A 23,127-nucleotide genomic window follows, 5' to 3' on the forward strand; every position below is an offset into this window, starting at 1 on the left:
TTGAAGTAAGTTAAGTCTTTGCCACATTTGTCAATGTTTAATTATTGGTATTTCACAGTGGAGGAATGAAAGGGTAACTCATACTAATTTCAGCAAATAAAACACAGCTAGAAGGGCAGAGAGAGAGTGTGTGTGACCTCTTTTAGGTTTACAGGGTTCAGTTACAGTGCATAACTCATTTGTGCGTGCATCATTTAAACGTTAGGACAGTGACCTTGTAGAGTATTTAAATACGTTGGGTATCTGTAAGTTGAAGAAAAACTTGTTTTCATAGATCATTATTGACAGATTGTTTCCTGACGATGTGAAGCAATAGTTTGCTATCCCTTTTTGTTTTCACCCTTTCCTCTTAACTAACTTTGGCGCTTCTCCTGACTGGACTTGTTCTAGCCTCTTAACTTGGTCTGTCTAGATTTCTAACTGTGAAAGCAGGTGATGGCCTTCAAAGAAGTTTTTGTTAATGTAGCATTCAGGCATACTTTTAAGGTTTAGTACCAATACGTTGCTACTTGTTCTTCTGCTTGAAGTGTGACTATAACCTGTTAAAACTTTTTAATCTTGTTAGTTAAAGAAGCCTAAACTAGCAGCTGACAGAGTTTCAGTCAGTAAATGCTCAATTAAAAATGAACGCAAAGGCCTTACTTCGGGTAGATGAATTTATTAATGTTTTGGAAATGAGCACTGTTGATGGAATGGAGTCCGCCTGAAGGTGACTTACCACTGAGTTGTTCCTATTGATGCAAGTTTCTAAAAATTCATCTGATACAAAGTGAATGAGTCACTTATGGAAAAGTTAAATATAATCTGAATCCAAAAATAGTGTGTTCTGTGACCATCCGGTTTGTATCGGTCAAAAGTACAGCGTTTCACTGTTGGGAGGAGCAGGAAGGCTTGGTCCAAGACACTTAATGGGTCCAGGTCAGGCTGTGAAGGATGAGCTGGGTAAGAAACCCCTCCACAATAAACATCATTCCTTTCTCTTGCAGCCTGCACCACTGTTGGCATCATGTTGGTTTTTGTGTAACTTAAATGAGTACTAAGTGACAAATGTAATATAGTGGTGGCCTCAATGTTTCTTGAGTAAATATGCTGTTGTAGCACTCTGCCTTCACAGCACCTTTGTTACTGGACATTTGTGTGGACAAAACCAGTTTAAAAAATGCTGTAGAAAACTTATGTCTGTCCTTCCTAGTGTTTGCTGTTGTGGGAGTAGAGTGTTTGTTGGCTTTACATTTTGATGTATGTTAAAATCGCATCATTTTTCCATCACATACAAAAATTGCTGAAACTGACAAGCTTTAATTTTTTATAGGAATTTTTTTTTGAGGTCTCTATGACTGAATTTTATGCTTGCCACTGTTTTGTTACTCAGAGTTCTACTTATTTTGTAACAAACATTGTTGGTAAAGGCCTGGAAAAAATTTGGACAAAAATCAAATGTAAATACTGACACTAATTATTACATCTACTAGTTGTTTGGAACAGAAATGTTGCCATTTTTTAATGGATAATGTTCCCCCACTGGTTTTTATCAAGGAGAGGTTTTACTATTGATAAGCTTTGGAGGAAGCAGTGGTACTGTTCTTGGCAATTGAGTATTGTCATAACAGATTGTGTTTGTTTAGCAGATAGCTTATACAGAAAGAAGTTACATACATACTGATATCTTTTTAGGAGTATTTTCCTTTAACAGATCTTTACACAGTTGCATGGAATTTAAAGTGTCAAAGTATGTCTCAGACATTCTGAATACTGATTTCTACTTACTTTGCAATGCTTGTGCCTCTTCAAAAACTACATGAATATAATAAGCAACACAGGCGTAAATGTTTTGCAGAGTTACATATCTTGCAAATAACATTTTGGAAATTTCATAAACAGTGTTTGTTATTCTTGTTCCATGTGCTTCTTTTTAATAACTTACTGAAACTGTAGAGTGATTGCAAACTAAAGTGATAAACTAAAAATCTTACAAGGTTAGATCTTTGTTTCCTTCACAGTGAAATTATTGCAGTCCTAAATTGAGAGGGTGACATGGCTCTCATGCAGATATCTCTCACCTATATTCACCTGAAGTATCTCAGGAGAAATAAGAATATCAATAAGAATAGGAAGAAAACTAGGAAAATGATATCTGGGAAGCACAGAGGAACCTCAAAAAAGCACTGTAAGAGAAGCCGCACTGAATCAGGACAAAAGACCATTTATCAAGCTGCAGAAACCAGACCTGTGGGGAAGAAAGGTAAGAAAAGGACAAGCCCATGTACTTCTCAGGAGTGCTTGTCATGTGTAGCTTCCAACAATTCTAAATTTAAGTTTCCTTTACTAGATGTAGCCCATGATGGCTTTTTCTTCCAAGTAATTGTGAGCTGTTGCTCCCTTGAATCCTTACGTTTTTAGCATCTTTTGGAAACCCAACAGTTCCACAGTTCTGTTACATCTTGTTTTGAATGCGACTCCTACTAGCTTGCATTATCGGATCTCTAGGAAAAAATACTTGGAGGAAATGATGTCCTATGCCTTCCTCTGCTTTGACTTGATGCTAAGTAGAGAAAGTGGATATCAAAGGAGGAGCTGATGGATTTCAGTTGTGAAGAACACATTCTCCTGATGTATTTCAGTGCTACAGACTTTTTTTTTTTTTTTTTCCCCCCTTACAGAATTAGAAACTATCTCCTAAGATGCTTGATTCTCTGCTATGAATAGGCCTTAATTGGTAAAATCTTTAATGGAGCAAATAGTCTTTGTACTAGGTGTATTTTATGTAGCTATGATCACCTTAAGTGCTTTTACAGTGATATCTGCAAATCGCCCTTCTCTTTCTCCCTCGCACTAGTATTGGAGGCTTGGAAGTGACCTTGGCTTAGTCTGTCACTTTTAGTTCTTTCGTCTCAATAGATGCTCTGTCTTTTTACAGAGAGTGGCTGTTGCTGATATTAGCGATAAGGCTGAGATGTTTTATTCATTTATGATGTTATAGCCCTAATATGTGACCACAATAGCCTCCTTCATAACACATTATTGAAATGTATAGCAAAAATAATCCATTATTTTGATCATAAAATATCAAAATTTTTTCAGTGAAAGATACCTCGGAGGTAACTTCTTTATTTTACATTTTGTGATGGAAAATGATTACAGAGTTTTGTAATACATTTGGACATAAATTTGAGCAAGTCTGGCTTAAAATTGAAGAGATGTTCCCAAAGTATACTTGATCAGACTTCAAAAATGAGATGGACTCCTAAATTAAAGCAAGGGAAAAGAAAGCATCGTGGCTTTGCTTAAAAAAAAAAAAAAAAAAAAACAAAAAGAGGGGAGAAAAAAAAAAAAGGGCCTGGAAAGAAGCAGAAGCATTCCTGAAGGGAAGAGGAGCAAATTGTTGCAGAAGGTTCGCAAGGCAAAACAGTACTCGTTGTATAGCCAGCCATTAGGGAAATGTGTGCTATAGCTGCTGCATCCTTGGATCTGTGTTGGAATCAAACTGTCTTGTCAGTGTGTAATGTGGCTGTAGTCCACTTCTTGTAGTTGTAGAAAACCTGCTGAAATCTACTTTCCCAAGCCTCTAATAAATTTTAGCAGGCTTGCCATTCTAGGAGACCTTCTGTCCTGTTCATGTTTTATCTCCGTTCTTGTTTTATTTCTTCATTGGTTTACCTTCTGATGCTGAGGCTGTTGGTCTTGTGCTCCGAACACAGTGTGTAAAAATGGTGTCAAAGACATTATGGTAGTTTAGTCTCTATACGATAATTCCAAACCCATCACAAACTCTCAGTCAATGTTTTCTACCAATCTTAGTAATGTCTGACATGTCAGGTAGTTTAGATGTTGTGGTTTGGGAACAGTAGGCTCCTTTAAAAAGATGAATTGACCTTGAATTTTAAATCTGTATTTGCAACTTAATGCCTCCTTATAACTGGATAACAGCAAAGTTCCTATTTAAGAAATGTTTACTCTTCATCACTTCCTGTTGTCTTCTGTCTCTTCCAAGTGTAAACACTACATAAGGGAGGCTTTCCTGACTATCCTTTCTAATCCATATCAACTAGCTTAGTAATGGTTGTGTAAACTAGCTGGCAGTGTTCTCCCTTTGGGCTCTCACCACGGGCACAAGCACAGGATTGCCCAGCAGTGTGCTCTCATAAGCTGGCTCTAAATGCTGCAGGGTTTGTTTAGAAAATGGAGAGAAGAAGGGTTAGGAAGGTTGGTTAGAAAGGACACAGCAAAGATCTTGTCTCTTCAAGGGTCTGTCAGACTAGAGTCAAAATAAGAGGGAATAAACTATAAGGGATCAACAGGAGTTTAACTGCTGTTGTCTAACTTTGAACTCTTCTTTCGAACAAGAACCTAGCAGGTGTCAGAACTACACTTATACCACAAGCTCTTCAATCTTGTCAATACAAAAAGTGTGTATTCTATAAATAGCAGGTTTAGATTCTATCCAACACAGAAATACCAGGTTACAGTATCAGATAGAGAGGAGCGTGGCTTTACTTTATTGCCTTTCAATCCTACTTGCTCTGCATCTGATTACTGTTTTGCCGTATAATTCTCAAAGCCTTTAAAATCTGAACTCATTACTAAGCATAGAGCGGTTTCCAAAGATTTTTTTTTTTTCCTGTTGATAACCAGGGAATTTTTATGTTTTAAACTTGGCTTTGTTCCAAGTCCTTTAGCAGGAACGTGGAAGTGTTACTGTAATACAGGAGCACTGGAGGACAGATGCTTCAAGGTGCAAGATGTGGCATTACGTTTCTGGAACAGTAAACTAAAAAGCAAAGATGACTGCTGTTTGAGACTGAGCTTTATTAGGTTACTTTTGAAATGCACGATTTTAAAAAAAAAAAAAAGAAAAATCGGTGACAAATGCTCAAAAACTAGGGAATACAAATAAACTTGTACATAATGAACTGTCACACTTTTACTAAATAGGTTATTTGCCCTGGAGTGCACAGGAATGGCAGCATCTCTGTAGCAGGAAGCAGTGATCTCCTATATTTCTATGTAACCAGAAGCAGGCAAGAATGTAAATAAAGTCAAAATTGCCTCTTGTCTTCTGGAAATTCTCCATAAATAGAAAACTTGTAGAAAGTGACCCCTGTCTTATGTGCTTATACATCCTGGTTGTTGGGAAGTGTTCTGTTTCTCTTTCCTCCTGGCAGAATACTGTTTCACAAGTATTCTTGCCAGCATAGTCATTTCCACTTTCTAAATAAAAACCGTGTGTGTTGTGATCTGTATGCACTTTCAAGGGCTGATGGGCTCCTCAGAAAGGACAGTACTTAAAATTATATGAAAACAGTGACAAGGAGAAAGGGGAAAGGTTCTTAGGTTAGACATTTAGATGCAGCTAAGAACCAGATAATGGAAAAAATAATTATTTCTTCCACATCTTTGGGGAGCTGCAGAAAAGCAGTGCGTTCTGGAGCATCTTTTGTGAATGCAAAAGAGTAGAGTTAAATTTGTGGCATATAGCAATCAATTTACCTTCTCTGGAAAGGAAGGAAAAGATGGAGAAAAGAGTGATGAAGAAATAGAAGGGATGATTATTTAATCAGGCATAATATTAGCACTCTTCTATTAATTGTGCCTGCTTCATATCTATGAGCTCTGCAGGGTGAAAACAGAAGGGTGGATTAGGAAGAAGTACAGGTCTAAGTGTGGTTAGTCCGATGGAATTGGGCTGTGAAGGAGCTGCTGCTGCAGTGGTCACTAGCACAGGGAGCTGGAGATTTTCCATCTTGTGGGCTACACAGAGCTGACGTTGCATAGCATCTTCCAGTAGAGTAGGAGACACAAATACAGAAACATCTTTTGTACACAATACGCACATTCTGTGTGAGATCAAAGAGCAAAGGAAGTGTGCAATTTTGATGTTTTCCTCTCATCTGTTTTCTTTTCCTATTCTAGAAAGCACAAAGCCACGCCCGTTACGTTCTCTAGATAACAAATTCTCCCCATCTCTTTCTAGAAAGCTCTGCTGAGACCTTTTGCACCAGAAGATACGAGACCCCTGTCTCTGTGCTTAGCCCAAGGCGTCACGCCGACTATGGGGGTAGGTGTGGTGACTTCCCAGGCTTTCCCTTTTGGGCTAGTGTGTTCCCACACCCCATCTGTTAATGGAATAGGGTGGTACTTAACTTTCTGTTACATCTCATATACGCATGGATATTATTAAAACGTTTTTATTGAGATGGTGCAGAGAATACTACAGAGATTGGGTTTTTTCCTGATCTGCTGCTTCTTTATTACATTATTTCCTGTCGATCCTTTTCTCTAGAGTAAAAGTACTGCTTAAAAATATTTTTAAAAAATATTTAATTCTTTGTTACTGATCAACATCTGAATACATTTGTTAGAGCTGCAGAAGTGCTCTGTGAAGCAAAAACTGAGAAACACATGATTTATAATGCCTCACATGATTTATAATGCTTAATTTTGTCACAGTGAAGAAATATGAATCCTTTTATAAATCAGAGCTGTCCCTGAATTTGATGCTATGAAATGCTAATCTTAAAAAAAAAAAAAAACAAAACAAAACAAAAACAAAGGCCTGGTAAGTGACAAGCATTCTACAAATCACTCAAAGGGGATTGTGTTTCATTCATTCAGACATTGACTGATATTGAAGTAATACAGCTATCAGTAGTGAACAAATCAGGAAAAAAATCCTGGTATGATTCATTTCCTTTTTAAACTGGAAGATTGTGAACTCTATGCTGAGGGTTGTTCACCAGCCAGGAGCCGATTTTAAAACACAGTCATACCCTCATTGTTTTGAAGAAAACCTTAGCCCAAGGCTATAGGGCAGTAACAGCTTTTGCCTGACAAATGAATGAGATGTTGCTGATGTGGTGAGCTGCTCATAGGAGCAATAAGGCACATCAAGCTTACAACATCGCTGTGGTGGTTTCCTCGGGTTTTCCATCCAGTAATGCTTCCATACTTTTCAGATTAATATTTTTTTCAAGAAATTGAAGATGAAATAATAATATTGAAATAGAAATAAGACGTGAACTCACTAAACCAAAATAATATGTGAAGTCTGTCTTTTTGGTCAAGTTAGTCTTGCTTTCTACTGCCTTGTTAGAAACTGAGTGTTTTCTTAAAAGATCTGTCCAGGGCAGCTAAGCCTCTGTACAAGCCCAGGTGTCTAGATGGCACAAGAGCAAAATATGTACTTGAACTCTCATGTTGATAAAGGATTTTCTGGGAGACTAACAGCAGTATCGATGAACAAATCAGTGGTAATCCTTTCTCTGCTTCAGATGTTAATACTACTGATACTATCAAGTAGTGGATTTGCTAAGAGGCTGAAGATTATTTCTTGCATACAGGACATCTTCCTGAGCCTTTTAAGTAGAACTGTGCTGGCTTACACATTCACAATTTCTAGCAAATTATAGGACTTTATCCATTTCTTGCTGATGAGTGTAATGTTGTGAGAAGGAACCATAATTGCAAAGGAAAAATATTTTGAAATACTCTATCCATGTTACAGGCTGGAAACTCAGGAACAGCAAAAAAACCCGAGTGCCTGTGTACTGAAAAGTGCTTTGTGTCTTGCAAAATTTTATTCAACTGTGTAATAACTGGTTGTAAGAGTAAATACAACTTGGTACAGGAAGTTTGTTTTATCTATTGAATAATGGAAAGCAGTTCTTTTGACTCCAAAGAATTCCAAAATCATTTCATTCAATTATAAATACAGAGAAAATTTTTGGTGCCTTGTTAAAAGCAATCCCAGTCCTGCCAACTTCTCAGTGGTTAATTTTCACCACTGAATACCTCAGCCAGTAGCCTATAAACTGAAAACTAGAGATAACAGGAGAATAAATATAGAAACATAGAATTCATTTGTTTACATCCTGTAATATGACCTTAGTAGCTGTTATCTATTTGTTAGTCATGCCGAGAACTAAACCAGCTAGTAAAGAAAAAATGCATCTTCAGTGGAACGGTGTTTCCTGCTTTATGTTAGCGGCTAAGTCTGGTTTAGGCTTTCATTCCTCTGCTCATGATTGTTCGACACAGTAGCTCAGTGCAAGCAATGGAATCGCTTGCTCAGTCTCTTCTGCAACAGAAAATACTTCCCTTCATTTACAGTAAGAATGCCTTTGACTAGAAGTATAATCCCAAGCCTGTACACTTCATTTCCACCCCCACCCCTGTTGAGGCTGGGGGGTGTATAATACCATATAGGGAGATCTGGCTATGCGCTCAGGCTGTCTAGACTGATTGACTGTGATTGTGTTCTGAATTAAGGCCAGACAGCAGCGACGCCACTGCTTCCGCTTGCAACTGGTGACTAAACTCGGTGGGAGCAGAGCAGGGTGCTCGGTGCTGAGTCAGGACAGTAACAGGCAGTTTCACCTTTCTCGGGCCAGACGCTGGGAGAAAGCAGATAAGCACAAAACAGCTGTCAAAAAAGAAATAATCTTCTCGAAGAGAGGAAGTGGTTTGAAGAAAAGACTTCCCTAGGGATGAGTAACTTCTGACTGTATGTAAAGTCTGAGTTATTTCTCTGGCCCGTCTTTTAGCGATTTGCTGACAACAAGCAGTAGTGCTGTACAACCTGTCCTTAGGAAGCCAAAATTTATCAGTTGGTAAGACAATTCTGATACCTTAAAAATAACTTGCCCTTCACTGTTTGTCTAACGTTGTAAAGTTAATCAAGTGAAGAAAATAAATCCTCCCTTTTCCTTAAGCTACTGACTTACTCATCAAAGTACATAAAACCAACGCTGTTCTTTTAGTTTATTACCCTATTTGCTAGAATTTTGGAACTTATTAATTCATCTGCAGTTGTGCTTTGATCGGGTCTAGTACAACAGCTGTAAGAGAAGTCTAAATAACAATAAAAGTCCATCTTTGTTCATGACTTTTTTTTTTTTTTTTAACCTTTGAAGCAGCCACAAAGTCGGGAAAAAGAGCAACAAGTATCAAGCCTAGGTATTGGAACTCTCCTCCTTTTCTTCATAGGATAAGAATTTTTGAGTTGGCTTCCCTAAAGAATTATCATTTCGTGTCAAGAACAAGTGACTGGAAAACAGGATTACCTGGTTCCTCTTTCTGGCTCTGCCATGGATTTATTTGAATAAACCACTTAGCTTGCATGCTGCTGTTTGCCAGGCAGTGATACACTTTGCTGTAGACAGGGAAGTTGTGAGAACAAATAAATGGAAATGTTTGGAGGGGTTCTTCCTTTGCAGACTGAAACTGCTGAAAAACTTACATTTAAAATACATTTTTTGAAATAGAGATATGAACAATATGTATTATTTGCTTATTACAGGACAGCAACAGTGCCACAAATATGAAGGTAACGTGTGTATTTCTAGATGAGAGGAAACAGTTCAGTTGTAAAGCTTTTTTTAAATGGAACACTGAAGTAGCAACCCTTTTTCAATGAAAATTATTTATTGTGCAGTCCTCGCTCACTTTCTACCCTTGTTTTCTTTTTCTCCTCATATTGGTAATTTTTCCAAATGAACTTGTAAAAAAACTAACGGTAAGTAGCAGTAGCTTGTCAAGAATCCATGGTGTAGAATACAATGTATGTATGTTACATCCAGCTTTAAAAAGGTTGCCGTTACACAGCTTCTTTCTCTTAGTCTGTAGTAGTTTCTCTTGGCTTCAATACTACTTCATTTAGCTTGTCTGTTATCATAAAATCTGACTGTATTAAGATATAATAATATTGAAGTTTTTAATGAAACTTTCTCGGTGAGAAATCAATGATCACCTAATGTCAATGTTCAGTTCTTTCTCTTGGAATCCTTTCCACATCATACTTTTTTTCTTGTAAGCCTAAATACCATAGTATCAGTGAATGTAGGCTGATTGGACAGCACTTTAAAAATAAATAAATAAAAGAAAACAAAACCAAAAAAACCCCAACCCACCCCCAAAAAAACCACCACCACCAGTGACGGTAAATTTGCATGCCAAGGGAAAACAGGAAACTTGATACTAATTCTGAGAAGTAATTCATGAGTTGGTGACTGAAAAAGCACTTCTCTTTTTTGGTATCAGAAGTCCTTGGGTTCTTTGAAGGAATATTTCATTAAAAGATGACAGACTATGTTAAATGCACGTAGTTCAGTTTTAATACACTACTTTGTACACATTGAATTAAGCCAATTGCATCAAAACTTCAGGAATACTTCATGATTATTAAATTCCATCTCTCTTCAGTAGGTTAACTAGCAGTTCTTTCACAAACTTAATGCTTCTATGTATTGAGTTGCCTGCCAGTGTTCCTGATAGTTTTGTTTTCTGCCACGATGATTGCTCTCCATTGAAAACTTTCTCAGTAAGTGGCTTCTAATTTTGCTTGCTCCAAATCTTGTTAGCTCTACCTGATGCACCTTTTTTATTTCTTTTTAGAAACAAGTCTGTAGAAGCCCACTTACTCACTTCAACAGTTTTCAAAGTAAAATGACCTCTTGTTGAATGCAAGTCCAAAACTTCACCAGTAGTTCCCATATCCAGTTCAGAAGCTTGAGGGTGGGGACTTACACCAATATTTAGAAAGACACTGTAACGGATGTAATTTCCATTCTTAAATAAGCCCTTTCAGACAGGATTTTCAACTTTTTGTTGCAGCTATTGTGCTAGAATTCCTCACTGTTGTTAAAGAGGCCTCAGCATAATCTCTCCAAGTGATGCATTTTCTGAGGCTTTTTCTTGTAGAGCTTTGTGGGTTTTCATATGCTTATTTTAGAAACCACGTTCTTTCAGGATTCCCTTAATTCTGAATCTGGCCCATTCCTAAATGCGTGGGATATTTTTTAACTTGTATTTAGAGCTTGAAACGTGATGATTTGTTCCCTTTATGTTTCATCACCCTCCCATGAGCAAAGCAAGGCTAAAAAGGTGAGATGTGTGGTGGCCACAGCATGAAACTGATTACCTGGTAGCGGTGTTGGGTTTTAGGGAATAGTATTGTAAATGTGTATGAATTAATTCCAGTTTACAGGTGTTCCAGCATGTTTTCCTTCCCTTGGAATGCTGCTCTAGTGAGTTGTTGACCTGGGCTGTGGGCTGATGTGGGCAAGGCCGTGAGGGCTCCACGGCTACCTCAGCGAGTGACAGCATCTTCTGGTTGTTGGCAGATGGCCCAAGGGCCACCAGCTGTGACTGCGGAGGGTCCAGCTCGCCCCATCTTCCCCAGAGAGGTGAAAATGGGAGGTGAGACGCCCTCCGGGAGGTTTTACATACCCAGGTCTCAGACAGGGCGCTTAGTGTCCCTGTTCCTGCTGGCAGGGCTCTCGTGCCCGGCTGCCACCTGCCATTTGAAGTGACTTCATTTACTATGCTATTGGATTGGAAATTATTTTTTTTTTTCGGATGGGTCCGCACAGGCACTTAACTTCTCTCAGTGCTGCGTGACGCCCCCCTGCAGCGGGCCGTCCCCGAGGCTGGTGGAAAGGCGCCACCAAGGCAGCGCTGCCAGGCGCGGCTCCCTCAGGGGCCGCAGGGACGCGCGGGCTCCCGCCGCCGCTCCCTCGCACTCGGCCGTTCCGGGCCGCCGCGCCCAGGCTCAGGTGCCCCAGCCCCGGGGCACGGCCCGTGCCCCGCTCGCCCCCGCGGCCGGCCCGCAGCCGCCGTCGCCCCTCGGGCAGGGCCTGCGTGGGCCGGGCCCGGCCCTGCCCGCCCGCTGCTGGCGGAAGGGAGAGGCGGGCGGGGAGCGGCGCGGCAGCCCCGGCCCGGTGCGGAGCAGGGCCCGCCCCCGGCACCACATGATGCCGCTTCTCCTTCCTGCCGCCCCTGTCCCGAGGAGAAAAGGGAACTGGGCGCAGGGCGGGAGGAAGTGACTCCGCTCCCCGCCCCGCCGCCGGCCGCGGGAAACGCGCGGCCCCTCCGCCCCGGCCAGGGCAGCGCTGCGCGGCGCCGGGCCATGGCGCGGCTGTGGCTGCTGGTGGTGCTGGGAGGCGCGCTGGCCCCGGGCAGCGCCTTCAACCTGGACGTGGAGCGCCCGGCCGTCTACTCGGGCGCGGAGGGCAGCTACTTCGGCTTCGCCGTGGACTTCTTCGCTCCCGACCCCTCCTCGTAAGTGCCGCGTCCCGCCCCGTGGAGCCGCTGCCGGCCCGGCCGGGACTGCTGCTCCCCGGGGCGAGGGGCCCGGCCCGGCGGACCCTCACTCCGCTCCGCGCTGCTGGCGGGGCCGCGGCCGAGGTGCCGTTGTCCCGGCGAGGTGAAGGGGCCCGGCCAGCCCGGGGGCGGATGAGGAGAGCGAGGCGGGGGCCAGGCGCAGACCCCGGTGCCAGCGGCCGAGCCGCTGCTGCGTTCGCGCTGCGGGCCGGGGGGAGAGCCGGCGCCTGGGCGGCTCTCGGGGAGAAGCGATTAATTGATGGGAGCCGCTTGCTGGGGCCCGGGGCGGGGATGGGGAGCGCTGCGGTGGAGCCGTGCCGGAGCACCGGGACCCTCGTGGGCAGGGGCACGGGCAGGGCCGGCACGCCAACCGGGCTGCTTTCCCCCCCCATCGGGGGTGGCCCTGCTTGCTGGGACCCCTTCACCGGGCAGCGGAGCCTGATGTGCGGCCGGTGGGCTCGAACGAGGCGTACAATTGGCGCCGCTGGCGTTTCCGAGCCGGCTCGCCGCTCTCCGGTGCGCACGGTGGCGGGGGTGGCCCGTACGGCGCGGAGGGATGGCGGCGGGTGCCGTCCTTTTGTCTCGCTACGGGGCACACCTGAGGGTCTGTCCCGTGAAGCGGCACCGGTTCGGCCGCTGTTTGTCGTGCCGGCTCCGTGGCGGGGCGCCGCGCTGGGCTGCGCGGTGGCGCGCCGGGGGCCGCGGCCGGTCCGTCCCCCCCCCCCGCAGCTGCCGCCCGCAGACGTGCGCGTTTGGCGTGAAAGGGGCGTCGCGCAACGTGCGGTTGCCGGTGCGGTTCGGGCCGCTGGGTAGACCTGTGGTAACTCCGAAGTCGTGTTGTTGCTATAAGGAACGAGGCTGTATTTGTCAAGTGCAGGCTACGCTAAGATCCAGCTTTTGCCTCCCTTCCTTTCCGTCGTGAGAAAGGGCTGTTAAGCTCGAAGAGATGCTGGCTTCCTTCTCGCCGAGGGGATTTCTCTCGCGATCCTTAACTCATAAAACTTTTATAAACAAATTCTATAGCGATTGAGCAAGTCTTTTTGCAGTACATCGGACAGCCTTGTTTGCATTTCTTTATTGCCTACAAATGTTAGAAGCCATCCTGTCTTAACTTGCATGTGTTGCAACATCTTTCTGTGCTATCTTAATCCTTTAATTCTTAGTACTAAAAGAAAAAGGGTTCTATTTGTGTCCCTCCCTTTGTTTTATGTCAGCGTGTGTGGCTGCAAAGTTATCAGGAGACTGCTAAATACATATAGTAAACTTTCTTCCATGTTTCCTGATAAGGAATGATGTGACTCAGCTCTCATTGAAATCCCTGCTTGGCACGTTTCCATTATTTTTATAATAATTCTTGACCTCCAAGTGCATGTCTGTGAAAGAAAAGGTTGGCTGCTTTTTTTTTTTTTTTTTTTTTTTTAAACTTGGGCACTAGTGCTTTTCAGACAGCATGGAAGACACCTTCATATTTTTCAGGGACTTTTCTCGGTTTTTTGGTGTGACTAGGAGTTAGTCTATATCTGCTAAGATCAGCCCTAGCTTATCTTAAATGTAGGCTCATGACTGAAACACAGTAGCTATGTAGGTTTTACAGGAACAGGCTCTAAGGTGTTCAATTTTTGACTTCATGCCTATGGAGACTGGTATTTTGCCTCCTGAAATAGCCAGAAATAAGTCTATGTGGTGACCTCCAGACACAGACCTGTGTCTTCCCCATCATCTGAGGGGGATCAATGCTCACACAACGCAGACTGGAAGTGCCTGCAGGTTCCCTTAAGCTGTTGGAGGGGGAAGAAGGGTAGCTGTGAACAGCGAGCTCAGCGATGCCTGCAATTAAATATTAGGTAGAAAGCTGAGTGAACTGTTTTGCAGCATGCTTAGCGAAAGATGTTTAGTAAAATAAGCCTTGTTAGGTTGTTTTGCTTGCGTGTCCTCTGTGTCCCTACACCTGTCTGTTTCTACACCTTTACTGTCGCTTTGGTGAATTTTTATTTATTGCTTGTTCTTTACGTAAGTACTAGAAGTTAAGTAAATTTAGTTGAGCTAAAGCCGTTTAGATTGACTAGCTTGACAACAAAGGAGTGTTATTAATTCTTGAACGTTCCAGCTGCTGTTCCATAGTTTGTTTTGGCCTGCTGGGTATAAAATAAAGTGTATTTAGAAGTCCAGTATGAAAGACCTATTTCAGGAGTCAAAGTGGTAGTTTTGTATCAGGGTGCTATGCGGTGCCTGACAGAGGGCATAACTGTAATATTAAGTTAACTGTAGTGCTAAATGACCAAACATAACTTTACAAAACCTGAAAAAGGTTTCTCATACACACTGTGCTTTGAAAGAACTGCGTTTGATAGTCTGTCTTCCAGTATACAAGTCCATGGAGATACCAGTTTCTCGTTACTGGTCTATGGCAAAGCAGTGGGAAGGGATTACTCCTGTAAGTACACCTCCCGAAGCTGAACTGCTGAGGATGTCAGTGTGCTCCCAGTCTCATCCACAGCTTTGTCTTGGGGCAGATGGTTGCATCATGTAGGAGATCGGTAGTATCAGAGCATAGCATACAGAAATAATGGTTCTTCCCTCTGTGTTCCCTTTCCCAAAGCATGTGGACTAGAGACTTCTTTATATTTAGGTAATTTGTATGTTATAAGACCTGTGACAAAATCTGCTCATTTGGTCTATGATGATAACAACGCTTTTTTTTTTCTTTTTTTTTTTCTTTTGGAAAAGAGGTGACTAAACCTTTGTAGAGTTAATGATTCCTTTATTGGTAATCTTGTTAATAAACTTCATCGCAAATATTATCTTAAGAAAGATTTAAAATATATTATTACAATGGGAGTGGTTTTTTAAAAAAAAAACGTTTTAAAACATTAATTATGGGGGTGCTTCTCAAAAGCTAGTGATACGAAAGTGGGAGGCAAGCTACCACTTGTTTAATAGGTTGCTGTTATTGTAATTAATGTGTTTCTTGGCATTTATTTTTAAGCATTTCTGTTATGACCAGAGAGAACATTTTGGGTTGATGAAAGCATTTCAAATTCTTGTTCTTGGAATCTAGAGAGTCTATGAGTGGCAGGTAAGGAAAACAAATGGATGCCAGCTAGGCTGGATTTTCTATCAGGGTCCACACCAGGAAATTTTTAAGGTTCTGAAAATCACTGAGGTTGAAAACTAGTAGCTTACGTTGGTCTTTGTATTAATTGAGCTTTGATGAGCTGCTGTGTGTTTATACCTGGTATTTACATGTTAAGAAATCTTAGCGCTGTACTAAAATGAAGTCTGGAAGGTGACTAAAAACCAGAGCAAGTTTTAGAAGTCTGGATCTGCCTACCCGTAGACTTTCACTCCCAACCAGTCTTGCGCAGCTTCTGCAGCTAACCCAGTTGCAAAACTAAAGAACCATAATGCCCAGTACAGGATTATAAGACTTGCTCTTGCAAGCTCTGTTCTGTCGTAAACAGTCTTAATCAGTAACAACAGAGCAGATTCTGATGAAGGAAGCATGTAGTGTTATGCCTTGTGTCAATGACTGTCTATACTTCAAATTGACTTCCTCAGGAAACTGCTAATGAGTCAAGTGTGTCTCAGAGATGTCAGAGTTCTTGGAAGATGTTGATAGCCTTGTTGGAAGACGCTAGGAACCTCATTTGGTCTGGCTTTGTACTCTGTCTGTTTCTTACTGTGCAACTTCTGAATTTTACCACCTGCACAGGCATAATAATCTCATAGCAGTTCCTGCTCAGAGTGCTCTTAACATGTTTGTATAAGCAGAGATTGATAGAAATACAACAGATCTTAATAAGAGAGTACTATGTAATAAATTTCAGTAAAGATTCATTAATGTACAAACCTGTGGTTGACGGTCAGTTGAGTACTCGATTCTTTTTAAGAGCATTTGCCAATACTAGGCTGACTCACCACTTAGTACCTTCTGAGCTCAGCAGCACTGTTTTGTTTATATATTGTTTCTATTTTTGACTGACTTCTGTGAATGACTCTTACATACAAAATTAACGAGAAATTATGCGAGCCGATGACTTAAATTACAGAAGTACGTGATTTCCTGTTCTGCTGCATACATACATATTTTTGAAAGGAAAGAAAGAATAAAAAAGGTGTTTATCTCATTTCAAATACAGTTTTAATACTTTAGTTTTCTCTTACCATCTTTTGTCTCTTCTTTATGATAAATGTGTCTCTTTTTTTTGCCTGCTTTTGCTTTGCAAGACCTAAAGCCTAATATGAATTTATCTGAAACTCAAATTTGTTCTAGTCAGATTTAGATTTGAATGGGCAAGGCTTTTGCCTTAGCAACTCTTTAGATGTCGTAAAGAACTTACTCTGACGGTCATGTTTGTGCCTTGAGTGTCAAAACCTTTGTTTTATTTCTTCTTTTCACTGCAGAATATTTCTTCTGGTGGGAGCTCCAAAAGCAAACACTACCCAGCACAACATCGTAGAAGGTGGCCAGGTGCTCAAATGTAACTGGAATTCCAACAGAAACTGCCAGCCGATTATATTTGACTCCACAGGTAACACGTAGTTCACTGTGAGGGGAGATGGGGTGTCTCTGTTCTAATCCTAGTGTGGAGAGAGCAGAAGGGATTCAGTCTCGTGGGATTTCTTGATGATCGATGTGAATGCAGCCATTTTTGGACTGGCAAGTAGTCAAGGCTTGGTTTTGTTGGTTTCTTTTTTTATTCCACTTCCCTTTTTTCCCCTCCTCTCTTAGAATTCTGTTGTCCTTGGTATGTGCTGAAAGCCTGAGTGAGCATACATTATTCTTCTTTTGTTTTAACCTGTTTATATTTCTCCTCTGTACTTTCCAGCAATCCTAAAACTTTTAGCAACCTCATTCCCAATAAATCCCAAGGGGTTTATTGCCTGTTTAGAACAGGGCATGTAATGAAATACACTTTTTAGTTATTACCAAAGATGGTAGAGGCAGAAATATTCAGAAGTTTAATGTGAAACTGGGAGTATAAACTTACTGTTGAAAAAATAGATTTTTTTTTTTTACCTTTTCCCCTTGGATGTAGCTTCATAGTATTTGTGGTGTTTATGATAGCAGCACTCAGGGTGCCTCAGGTCAAGGGCATTACTTATTTCTGAAGTGTACTACAGCAGGGCAGCAACAATGCTGACATTAAAACATTTCACTCGGTCTTCACACTCTGGTACACACAGTGATTTCCATAGGCTGTGGCAGGTCATATGGGAACGCACTGCATTTCTGCTTCAGCCCATTCCGTGTTGAATCCTGTTTTCCACAGCATGTTTCAGGCAAGTGGAAAAACCTTTCCATGTCACGGGTGTGGATTAGTAAGACCCATGTTGTGTAGGGCAGAGGAAACACCTGTGCTTTTAAGGTCTAATTGGCTGTAATTCATTCTTGCCTCTGCTGGTATTTTGGCTTGGCAGTCCAAAGGATACTAGATTTATGCTGCCTTTGTAAATCGTGTATGATAGAGTGGAGAAACTCTTCTTTCAATTCCATTGTCTAGGTGTACCACCAAATGTCGTTGGTATTCAGATTTCTGAAATCTCTATATATTTTCCTGGAAGTTATTATGTTATCAGTTCTCAGGGAGGCAGGGGGAGCGGGAAGTAGTGCATAATGGTACACACAAACCCCAAGTCATTATCAGTCTCTTTATTTACTCTACTAAGCTGCAAAGTGTGACATTTTGTCTGCATCAGTGTGAGACAGCAAAAATTGTTTTTAATTATTTAATTTATTTTTACTTTGGGCTTATTGTTTACTAGAAAATGAATATGTTGGTTGGTTGTTTTTAAAGAATCTAATGTCCCTAATTAATAATCATCACTAATACAATAGTTAAAATACTTCTTGATAGGGACAGATGAGAAAGGTTCTAGATGCATCTTCCAATGAGAATTGTAGTGCACTCATCTGTTTGCACCGTGAATGTTTGCAGTAGGCTTTTCCATATGCCAAGCAGAGGAAACAGATGCAGAGGCCACGCTGCTTTGCTGTGTGTCTGTGCTTAAGGTATACGCTACTGGGCAAACAAACAGAGTTTTGCTTGTAATTTGCCTTTAAGTAATGGGCATGTTAATCACTTGAAATTGAAAAATAGCAGGTCATAATGGCTTAAGAGGATTTCTTTCAGGCACATTTTAACTCGTTCCAGCTTTGTGGCAATGAATTGGGAAATAATGCATTTGTCAATTATTCTCTGAGTGAAAAGGGGCATTGTATTTCAGCATAAAAAAATAATAAATGCACTGAGACAAAATGTTTTTTTCTCTGTGCATAATACAATGGTTGATTCCCTACATTATGATGACAATGTCTTACTGCTGACACAGTGTAAACCCCCTTCCTGCCTGCCCCTGCCTTAGAAGGTAATGAGTTAGTGAAGGCTTGTGATTCGCTGCAGAAAATAGGAAGCACATCTGACCACTGACTTGTGGTGCTAATGCAAAGGTGCTTTTTGTAGATGACTAAACACAACCTCTGCGAGAGCTGAGGTTCATCCATCACTACTTCAACATTTGTGGAATATGGTTTGTAACCTCAGAGGTATTGCTGAGTCCTGCAGCACAAGGCAGATTTTTATCTCGCATCCCCCACCCTCCCTCCAAGATCATTTAGCTGTTTTGTTAACAGTAAAAGCAGCATAGGTTCTGCATAATTAATTAGATGGGTTTCTTTTCTAGTTCTATACAGCTAGTGAGAAATCTGAGCTGTAAAAATGATGACAATATTTGTACTTGTGGTTTTTTTCTCTGTTTACCTGTCATTGCCAAACTCCATCTATGGAGCTGTAAAATTATAATTACTAGAAGGCATGCCCCCTGTTCCTCCTCCGGCTTCCCTGAGCCAGATAGCAGAGCTGGTGCGTCCTGGACCAGGCTGGGCCACTGCGTCTTGCACACAGTGCCCAAGAGCAAAGAAGAGGCCATGTTTCTGTGCTGTGAACGTAACAAGGGAGCGGAGGAAAGAGTGAGTCTTGTTCTGTGACTGTGTGAGGTTGTGTTTGTCCACTTGTCTCGTGGTTCTGTCACAGATAAATATGAGAGCAAGGTTTTACAGAGGTTCAGCAAGCAGGGCTTTTCTCTCTCTCTCTCAATTGCTACTTTTTCTTCTTAAACATTCCTTGCTTTTTAGTCAAGTTTCCTCCAGCTTTATGGGTCCTTTTCTCTCCCTCATCTGTACAAAGGCCACACTGAGCTCAGCTGCACAGTAGTGCCTGCACAGAACTGGGTTTTATTTTCAAACACTTGCTTTTGGTTTTAGTGCCGTATTAGCACAGAAGCACAGTCATGAGGCAAATGCAACAGGTGTTACATAGCCCAGGAGAGAAGGTACCAGCTGCTTTATGTTAATCTTTGCAGGAGTTGTTCAAGCCCTAGTTGTTCAAGCCCTTACCTTACAACAGGACTGGTAGTTATTTGCATTTACCCTCACCCCAGCTCTTCTAGAGGAAAATGATAAGTCATTAAGCTGATAGTTCCTGTGGTACCAAATCCACTGCTTTGTTTATTTCTTCTGTGCATGACAACTCAGCTCTTTTGGGAGGGGAGCTGGGTAGTAGAAGTCCATTCATGGAACTCGTGTAGCTCTTAATGCTGAAAATAGATGTATTTCTCCCTTTTCAGTGCCCTCCCCACCAGCCTGTAACATAAAAAAACTCTCATTAAAGCATATATTACAAAATTTAGATGCTGGCTGAAAAAAATGCTCTTTCACTGTTCCTACACAGCGTATTTTCTCATTTAAAAGAGCAATATATTTGCAATGGGGAAGAGGGATCTCCTGTTGTCCTAGATCTCCCATCACAGTGGTTACACTCATGTAAAAATACACTAGAGAATACGCTGTATATATGTCTGCGCGTGTGTGTTTCTGTGCATATTATACTAATTGCTTTTGACGTTCTGGTATACATGGTGGCTTTGGAAGGCAAAATGTTTGTATCGCACATTAACACTTTCCAAATGTAAAGATGATTCGCTGTGGGGCTTCTGAGTATTTTAGCGTTGACATCAGTTGGCTTTGATTTAACTTAGTTATGACTATGTGAAAATTGCATAACAAACATGTGTGGAAGAAAATGCCCTCATTCAGGGGGGCATAGATCTGTGCTGCATGCGCTTGTGTGTACATGGGCACAAAGTTAATTTTTTTTTTTTTAAAGGCTTTCAAGTATCACTATGCATGCATTTCAGGCTGGCTTTTGCTTTTAGAAACACATAAAGGTTAAAGGTAAAAGGGAACCAACCACCAGAGCGAGCTTCATCACTTGCACACTTTCGTTGATCCTGTTGCAAAACTGAAATACGAAGAGTGCTTGGATCTGCTACTCCTGCAAATCTAGATAGAAATAGATCTGATTAAACAGTCCTGTGTAAGTGCTGAACTTTTTCTTGCCTTATTCCTGTTTGCCTTGTTAATTCAGTAGCTACACATGCCGCTGTCACAAAACTGAAGTTTCTGGTATATGTATCCTTGTGTATCTTCACTTCTTGCTACAATTGCCACAGCATTGCCACAATTTCAATTGAATTATTATGTAAAATACTTGGGATTTTTTCCCCTCTGACTCAGTTAACGTTCAGAGTTTCAGAATGTGTAGGAGGCTGTATTTTTTTCAGGATAAGCACTGGAGAAAAATTTATGTTCTTAAGACTGTATATTCTTCAAAATTGTCATAAGCATAAACAGTATTAGTAAATCCTCTCCTTAGCAAGATGTTTTATGTTTCACATTCGAATAACCAAACCCCACAAGTTATAGGTCAAGGTGTGTAAATATTTGTCTTCATTCTTACCCGTTCTCCACACCAGATAACTGTGACTGAAAATTTAGTTTTTGTTTTAATCCATAGCAATAAGGGAGTATTCTGAATCTTATAAAAAAGAAAGAATCCGGGAAAGCAACTGGTGGAAAAACTGCTTGCACAGCTTACTGAGCCCTAGTACCACTCTTTTTACAGGACTGACTGAAGAGGTGGTTCCTCTCTTAGAAAGCTTAGCACTTGGCTTCATCTGCCAGCTACTTAGCAGCTTTATCCAGGAAAAACATAATTTCTTGCGGGTAAACTTTAAAAGGAATGCACCTAATATAGCAGTCGATTTTCTGTTTCTGATCAGTGTTGAGACAAAGGTCCAAACCCATCTGCTTTAAAGGCACGTCTGTTCTCTCCCCTATTCTCCTTCCGCAGCCTTCGTGGACTAGCGCAGCAAGGATTGCACAGGTAGTACTGAGTATTACTGAAAGTATTTCCGTAATCTTGCTCAGGGAAAAGATTCTTGTAAGGTTAAAGGTTTTTCTGCAAGATGTATTTGTTTTGTGTAGGTGTCATTTTTGTTGTGTATAAAATTAAACACTTTTTTTCTGTGCAAGAGGAGTCTGAAAAGCTGAAAAGCCAGACAAAAAGCAGTGAGCAGAGGGGTGGCCAAGTATGCTTTTTAGGAAAATTAGCAAGTCATCTTTATATTTTAATGTATGTATTTTACAGTTTGGCATACATGGAATATAGCAGGGTGGATACACTTAGCTAATTGTCTGACATCTAGATAAATACCTCCATTACTTGGCCATGCAACTTTGGAGAGCAGGACCGCTCTGAATTTTCATTCTGACAAATAAACAAAAAATTCTTCAGAGACCCATGTAACCAGTTGGAGTTAATCAGAGGGTACACATGTGAGCAATATGTAGCAAATTAATGTAAACCAAGTAAGTTTCCTATGTGCTTGTTTTCCAAAAGGAAACAATCTTCATGATTATTCATACTACTTCAGTTTTCAGCTTTGGGGTCCTAGCTCTTCATCAGTCAAGAACAGTGAGAAGTGGGTTGGTAGAAATAACGTTTCTTCATGCTTCCACGGGTTTTCATAAAAATATAACAAAACACCTTTCTGATGATAAAGTGTCTCTCACAAAAGAAAACTTTTGAGAGACGTACCTGCTGCGGTACAGGACATTTGAAAGTGCAGCTCTTTATCAGCATCACAAAGTACAGCGCTGAGACTGTTTCAAGAGCTTCTGTATTTAAAATAATCTGATGAAATGCAGACAGATCTACAAACTGTTACAAAGGAAAATATGCTCATAAAACAACTTTGAACTTCTATGCTAATGAATTGCAGATTTCTTGAGCAGATTTAGTTTCTAGCACAGATCTGCTTGCTCAGATGATGTATTGTTTTGCTTTTTTGAGACACGTAGTAGAGCAAATCAATGCACTGCAAAATTGTCATTCCTTCTTTTGCTAAAGGCTTTCCCTCTCTCAATTCTCTGTATCAGATCTCAAACCTCAAGACTGGGGAAACTTACAGAAGCTGCTGAATACTAAAAACATCGCAAATGTTTTCAGCTCTGTGGTGTGTTTTTATTGTTTTGGAAAAAGAATTCAGCATAGCCTCTGGCTGTATAAAGTTTTGTCACTTTGACAGTTGTAGTGTCCCTTCTCTTCCCCCATTCCTATGTGTATTGACACACCAGAGTAATTTTAGAGAAATGATTTGTTCTTAAGTATTTTTTGATGAAATTCTTTATAAGATTGATTATTTTGATCTGTGCTAAAAGGGGAGAAAGAAGCTTTTGAAGAGGAAGATACTTAGAGAAAACTCTCCTGATTCCTCCTCATGTTTCCACGTTTCGTTGTTTTTGGGTTTTTTTCCCGTCCCCAAGTGGGTGATTCTAGACAATAGGAGCCTTTGTTTAGAAGCCTAAACCACCAGTTTGGCATGGCTGTATCTATCTGTGACCTATTTAGTTTGAAGTGGGTATTTTAACTGCCTTGCACAGCTTTATGCTGTAGCACTGTGCAGCAGAAGTTCTGCTGATGTTGGGAAGTTATGACTGGAGTGGGTGTCATGAGCTTATATTTGCCTTTTGGAGATTTTGATCATTTGTGCAAATGAGTCAGTTGTTCGTAACTCTTATCCTTTCCACTTACAGAATAAGGAGATGGATAAGGAAGTGTGGGATAGGGTGGTATTTTGTGTAAATAGTAAGCTTTCTATTTTTAGCAGATTGTTTTATTGGTATTAGGG

General features: G+C 41.2%; 2 protein-coding genes across 3 annotated transcripts in view; both read left to right on the forward strand.

The window, feature by feature from the left end:
* The first annotated feature begins 42 nt into the window (after positions 1–42).
* Positions 43–11,634, forward strand: LOC308068206 (uncharacterized protein). Its single transcript, XM_080398410.1, has 3 exons — positions 43–2,242; positions 5,972–6,055; positions 8,910–11,634. Exons 1-3 carry the CDS (start codon positions 2,035–2,037, stop codon positions 9,095–9,097), a joined length of 480 nt encoding a protein of 159 aa, XP_080254536.1. The 5' UTR covers positions 43–2,034; the 3' UTR covers positions 9,098–11,634.
* A 131-nt stretch (positions 11,635–11,765) lies between these two features.
* Positions 11,766–23,127, forward strand: part of ITGAV (integrin subunit alpha V) — a 46,940-nt gene continuing 35,578 nt past the window's right edge. Inside the window, exons 1-2 of one of the 2 annotated variants that reach the window (XM_080398395.1) lie at positions 11,766–12,054; positions 16,501–16,628. In XM_080398395.1, coding sequence (XP_080254521.1) covers positions 11,903–12,054; positions 16,501–16,628 — 280 coding nt within the window. In that variant the 5' untranslated portion in view covers positions 11,766–11,902. Of the gene's footprint in view, positions 12,055–15,146; positions 15,173–16,500; positions 16,629–23,127 lie in introns of those variants that run through there. The other variant, XM_080398396.1, reaches the window with a different exon arrangement.

Source organism: Falco punctatus (genome assembly GCF_963210335.1).
Source record: "Falco punctatus genome assembly, chromosome: 8".
Lineage (NCBI taxonomy): Eukaryota > Metazoa > Chordata > Aves > Falconiformes > Falconidae > Falco > Falco punctatus.